The sequence below is a fragment of the Aplysia californica genome, unplaced genomic scaffold (assembly GCF_000002075.1).
Source record: "Aplysia californica isolate F4 #8 unplaced genomic scaffold, AplCal3.0 scaffold00209, whole genome shotgun sequence".
NCBI classification, from domain to species: domain Eukaryota; kingdom Metazoa; phylum Mollusca; class Gastropoda; order Aplysiida; family Aplysiidae; genus Aplysia; species Aplysia californica.
The window spans coordinates 503,572-509,808 of NW_004797479.1; the positions used below are offsets into that span (position 1 = coordinate 503,572).

Consider the following 6,237-nt stretch of genomic DNA (forward strand, 5'->3'; position numbering starts at 1 on the left):
GAGTAGATCTAAAATCCCCTACATCTGATAGCACTGTCCTAGATTATATATTTGTTAAATTTAATAAATGGCGCACACAAGGAAGATTTTCACCCGTTGCACGACTATGCCTATGAGGTATGCAAATGAGGCGATTTTAGCCCTTTCACCTCTTTTCACCCTAAATGATGGCAGTGTGGGCTGTTGGCGGGTCCTCTGCTGCTGTGGTTTGCTCTTTCTTTCTTATCAAACATCTATCGTCCTTATCTCCCCTCCTTATTTTCTGGGATAGTAACTCTCACGTAACATCATTAATCTTCGGCACTTATACGACCAAATTGTATTGCACGTGCCGAAAAACTTTTACTAAAAGTGTGTAAAACTTAACCCCCTATCCGTACGTCGTGTTTTACTGTCGTATCCATACGACGTGGGGAACTCTGTGCCACCACTTTCAACAGAAAAAATGCACTTTCAACAGAAAAAATGTACTCGTTAATCCAATCCGTATGCTTTGCATAGCAGTCTGTCAAAATGTTTTTGACAAATACTAAACGTTTCAAAGAGATCTTCGTATTAGAAGTATTCTAAAATGTTAAGAATACAACCTAGGTGGTACAAAATGACCCCAGGGCGTATGGAAGGGGTTAAAAGTAAGCTACTTTGGCAGCGGTGCATCGAGTGGAAATATTCCAAGAGTTCGCTAGGCCAAAGTCTCTAGAAACACTTACAGTAGTTTGTCACGCTTGCTGGCGTGGTGCTCATCATGTAGCCTGCAAGAGAAGACAGAAGTGGCAGAAGGATTTACATACAAACACGTACGCGCGCACACGCACATACACATACACACATACATACACACACACACACACACACACACACACACACACACACACACACATAAATACGCACATACAAACACACACATATACACACGTGTAGACAAGCACACACAAACACACATATGCACAAGCATACACACGCTTATAAACGAACACACAAACAAACACGCATGCATGCATACACAGTATACAAATACATAGTACATGAACATACTCAAATAGTAAAACACACCTAGACCTAAGACACAACACACCCAGACACTCACACTCGACACGTAACTACCACCTATAACTAACTCAACATATTCGAACCTTCGACACACGTCTTATACAACACACCCATCACATAACGGGGGCTTCCCAGTTTGTCACTGGCTCAGTCTGTCGAAATTTAATTAAGTATTAAATTGAGTATTGACGACAGTCATAATTACATCACTTTAACACTGTAGCTGTATCTTAATTTTTTTAAAATTAGTCTCCACCTTCAATTTGGTGGTGCAGAGATAGTCCCTCTAAATAAATGTCAATTCAGTTTGTGTTGTTCAATATATCTTCCTTTTTTGTATGCATATCAAAGTAAATTTTAATTACTCTGTAAAATTTCAACAATGAAAATGTTCTTTCGTTGAAAACAATTGAAAAATAAAATATTCAATTCTTACAACCAATCAGTTACAACTTTACTCTTTTTGAGAGTGTCAGTGAAAACATGCAGGGCACAGCCGAGGCCTGTGACAAACTGGTTGCTTCCCCCATAACTGACACGACACACACACAGCCTGCATACTAAATTACAACACATCAAGCAAGACTGTTGACCCATAACTAGCAAAGCACATACATTCCTGCTTTGATTCCAAACGCACTGATGAGGTTGTTCTCCTTAGGAGGTTACCAAGGAAGTCAAGATAAGAAGGAAGGGAAGTAATACTTGGGCCATCTACTTCTCTATGTCATCCGCCCAGGTGACGCTGTGTCATGTATACTGCTTTAAGATGGTTTGTCAAGACACAAAAGGCCATCCCAGCACGTCATTTAACCAGGGCCTCGTAAAACGGTGGAACCCCCCCACACACACACTATCCTCCAAGCAACTTGCTCGCTCAACACACCCACCCATGGGTAACACACTAGCACAGCTCATCAATACTTCCATCCCCTCTACAACCAACATAGCACACCCACCTAAAGGCAACAGACTAGCACAACGCATCCCCCCTCCCCCATCCATCCCCTTTACACCAGACAGAATTACGCACCCAAAGGTAACACACTAACACAACACATCCACTTATCCATCCATCCCCTGTACACACAGCACAACACACAACACACAACACACACTCCCAATCCACCTCATATACACACAACACACAACACAACACAACACAACACACAACACACCGGCTGAGGAGCCTAGCGTAGCCACCAGCACGGCAGAGAGCACGGCCACCGCCACCACCACGAGCACCACCAGCAGGAAGATCACGTGGTTCCGCGTCCGACGACGCCGCTTCTCGTCAAAGTCATCGCGGAGTTGCTGGGGTCAGGAACAGCATAAGAGGGGGTTGGGGGTGGGGTATATGTGAGATAATATGAGCCACGAGATCTGAGACATGCCATAATGTGAGCTATGATGTCCCTATTTGGAAGTGGGAGGAGGAGGGGGAGGTATATGTGAGATAATGTGAACCAGGAAATCTGAGACATGCCATAATGTGAGCTATGATGTCCCTCCTGTTTGGAAGTGGGAGGTTATGTGAGATAATATGAGCCACGAGATCTGAGCCTATACACAGGGTGTTGGCGAGTTGGTGTGCGTGCTAAACGTAGGTACACAATACATTGATGATGTCTCACTCCTGTGTAAAAAAAAGGGAGGGAGGTGGAACAAGTGTTATGTTTTATGTTTCTTTTAGAAGAGGTTTTACGGCGCTCGCAACTGCATAAGGTCATATTATTTTATGAGCGCCAGAAGATAAGAGGTGCTACAAGAGAGTAACTAATATAAAAAAAGAAGGAGGGGAGATAAGGACGATAGGAAAGAAGAAGCAAACCCCACCAGAGCACCCGCCAACCACCCTCTAACAAGAGTTAGATCTCGTCCATATCATTGATTAACAAAATCACCCCCTGACTTAACTCTCTTACCTGTCTAGAGGAGTCTTTTTGACTGACCAGATCCTTCTCCTTCTCGGGTGACGTCCCGTCCTGTCTGGATGACGTAGAACCTTGACGTCTGGGCTCACTGTTGGCGGTGTGAGAAGCGAAGACATTGTGCAGTGCTTGAGATTTGCGGCTTTTGCCACTGCTGTTTTTGTTGCTGTTGTTGTTGCTGTTGCTGTTGCTGTTGCTGTTGCTGCTGTTGTTCTTTCCGTTTGCTCGCACACTCGTGTTGTTCGGTTTACGTTTTGAGCTGGTTTTGTTCCGCTTCGCTGAAAGACGGTTTCTGTTCTCGTCCTCGTCCGATCGTCCTTTGTCGTATGTCTTTCTGATCTTCTCAAATTCGTTCTTGATAGAGAGATCGAGGTCCTCAAAGTTTTTCGGTAAGCTCTCTCGTTTCGGTTGCACACGGTTGTTGAAGTTGTACGAGCTAGGGTTCGGACTGGCAGGGGGCATGTCGTGGACGCGGGGGTATCCAGACGGCAGTCTCTGGAAAGTCTCTTCGCTGACGTCACGTGTCACGTGTGGATGTTGCTGTGTGTAATGAGCGGTGTGGTAGTCGTTTTGGTGAAAAAGCTGCTGCTGCTGCTGCTGTTGCTGTTGATATTGTTGCTGCTGCTGTTTATAGTGCTGCTGTTGCGGGTTCTCTTCCCCATAGGGGCCATGCTGCTGCACGGCGTACTCGTCCACACCAAAGGGGAAATCGGAAAGTCGATCAACGCCAGACGAATACGAGTCTCTGTTAGGTCGGTGGTCAACTTGACCAGTGATCAGTGCTCTCACTCGCGAACCTGGAGGCGTCTTCCTCCTTCCCGCGCCGCCCAGCTGTAGACAACTGGCGTGGTTAGAGGGCGTGTGCTCCTCGGAAGAAGACCGCTGGAACGCCTTGTTGGGCCGGGGTGGCGGTGGTCTGGAGCCCGCGTCACTGCTGGAGTAGGCCAGACCACTGTGCCAGCGTAGACCCACCCCCGAGAACGGACTGCGGTCATCTCCACTGGACGAGTACCAGGGGCCGCGGGGACCCAACTCCACCAGCTCGGTGGGCGTGACCGGCCCACTGGACTCCTTCTTGACCTCCTTCTTGCGCCGTCTGCCCGGCTTGTTCTCGCCCCTGGCCTCGCTAAATGACGTCACCGGCCCACGGATGCGAGAGGACCTGGGCGGTGGTACGGGGCGCAGTGGGGCGGCTGTCCTGTTGTGTGGCGGCGGGGGACTGTAGCAGTCCGGGAATCCTTGCTCTGGCGGACACGCAATCTGTGGGGCGACTGGCAGGTGTCCCGGGGGCTGGGATGCGCCTGGCGTCAGGCCTCTGTTGGCAGGTTTGGGCGGGAAAGTCTTGTAGCTGCCTGGTCCTTCCAGGCCTCGGGCCGCCTGGTCGGACTGTGTACGGCTGAGCAAGTATTTCTGGGGTGCAGGTTCAAAACCCTCACCATCCCATGGCTCAGACCTTGGCATGTAGAACATATTATTATCCATGGTCCGTTTTGAGTCCGTGCTAGAAGCAGAAATAAAACAACAGGTGAGAGAAGACAACCAAACCTCACCTTCTTGATAATATTCAGTCTACTCTCTAATTGTGCGTGTATTTACCCCATCCCCTCCCCCCAAAAAAACAACAACAACAACCCCCAACCCCCCCTCCCCCCCAAAAAAAATCGACTCATTTTAATTAATTAACGACTCCATCTTCGATCCTACCTATCAATGCGATCTAGAGTTGTCAGGGATTGGACTTCCAAGCAGAAAGACTGGGATACTCAGCGAAAAGAAAATCTCCCCACATGGATATCGAATTTATTTGGCCGGGTGTTCTGCGCGCGGAAACGAAGTGCCTAACGCCACAGACGCCGCCAATCAGAGTTGCCAACAACCAGACACTTCCAATAGAGGTCTACTTGAGCCCATCGTTTGGAGCTTACTTGACCTACTACGCGCATAAAGGCCCTCCACTTCTCCTAGTTTAGTTTTAGTAAGAGTTTTACGGCATTTGCAAAACAATAAGGTCATATAAGTGCCGAAGATTAAAGGTGTAACAATAGAGTAACAAACACGAAAAAGAAGGGGAGAAAACGACGATACATGTTTGACAGGAAAGAAGAAGCCAACCACACCAGAGCACCTAGTGTACGTGCGCGTGTGTGTGTTTGTATATGTGTCTAGTGTATGTGTGTGTCTGCGTGTGTCTGTGTGTTTCTGTCTGAGTGTCTGTGTTTGTCTGCGTGTGTGTGTCTGTGTGTTAGTGTGTGTGTGTTTCGGTATGTGTGTGTGTGCGCGCGAGCGCGCGTGTGGTTGTGAGTGTGCGAATGCTTTGGGAAAAACCCCGAGTGGCAAAATTTTGTCCTCAAAAGAATTACCCTTCAAGTTTCTGTGGTTTTGTGCACAGAACCAGCAACTCTATGAGATCCAGAAATATATTACATGTATTATGGGAAGCTTGGCAGTTTGTCACAGGCCCAGTTTGTCATAGGCCTCGACTGTGCCCTGCATGATGGAAGTCATCACTTACACTCTCAAAAAGAGTAAATTAATATTTAATTGATTTTATGAAGTCAAAAAGAGTAAATTAATGATTAATTGATATTATGAATTTAATTTAATTTTTCAATTCTTTTAAAGAAAGAACATTCATTGTTGAAATTTTACAGAGTAATTTAAATTTGCTTTGATTTGTGTACAAAAAACCCCAGAAGAAATATTGCACAATACAAGCTGAATGGACATTTTAGAGGGACTATCTCTACATCCTCAATTTGAAGGTGGAGAATAAAAAAATAGGTTACAACTACAGTGTTAAAGTGCTGTAATTAGTAATTATGATTGTCGTCAATACTCAAATACTTAAATGAAATTGTGACAAACTGGCCCCCTGTGCCAAACTTGGCAGCCCATTATTATGTTCTCACTACTCCTTCAATGAAAGCTTCCGTTCCTTACACAATACAATGATATTTCCATCACTTCCCGATCTCAACAATGCTTCTGTTACTTCCTCATCATAATTTTGCCGTTGTCACATCCTTATCCCAACAAGTTACTTTCACATCCACACGAGAAAGACATTTCCGCTAGATCTACTTCCTTACCCCAAAGACGTCTGCGGTTCTTCAACACCGGAACAACGTCTACATCACTTCGTCACTACAAAGATGTCCACATTACTTCGTCCCCATGAACATGTCTCAATTCTTTCCTCACCACAAAGAAGTCCACACCTCAGGAAAGTCTCTCTCTCTCTCTCTCTCTCTCTCTA

The 6,237-nt window shown here is 46.1% G+C and overlaps 1 protein-coding gene across 1 annotated transcript; it reads right to left on the minus strand.

Moving 5' to 3' along the window:
- Nucleotides 1-696: 696 nt before the first annotated feature.
- LOC118477766 (putative mediator of RNA polymerase II transcription subunit 24) lies at nucleotides 697-6,203 on the minus strand. Its single transcript, XM_035970014.1, has 4 exons — nucleotides 6,071-6,203; nucleotides 2,976-4,482; nucleotides 2,229-2,364; nucleotides 697-752 (listed from the first exon to the last, which is right to left on the minus strand). Exons 2-4 carry the CDS (start codon nucleotides 4,461-4,463, stop codon nucleotides 697-699), a joined length of 1,680 nt encoding a protein of 559 aa, XP_035825907.1. The 5' UTR covers nucleotides 4,464-4,482; nucleotides 6,071-6,203.
- Between the last annotated feature and the right edge of the window lie 34 nt (nucleotides 6,204-6,237).

Coding starts and splice junctions, on each gene's coding strand:
- LOC118477766 (XM_035970014.1), bottom strand. CDS start 4,463: ATGGATAATAATATGTTCTACATGCCAAGGTCTGAGCCATGGGATGGT. Junction 2,365..2,975: donor AAAAAGACTCCTCTAGACAG/GTAAGAGAGTTA, acceptor TCCTGACCCCAG/CAACTCCGCGATGACTTTGA. Junction 753..2,228: donor TACGCTAGGCTCCTCAGCCG/GTGTGTTGTGTG, acceptor CTTCTCTTGCAG/GCTACATGATGAGCACCACG.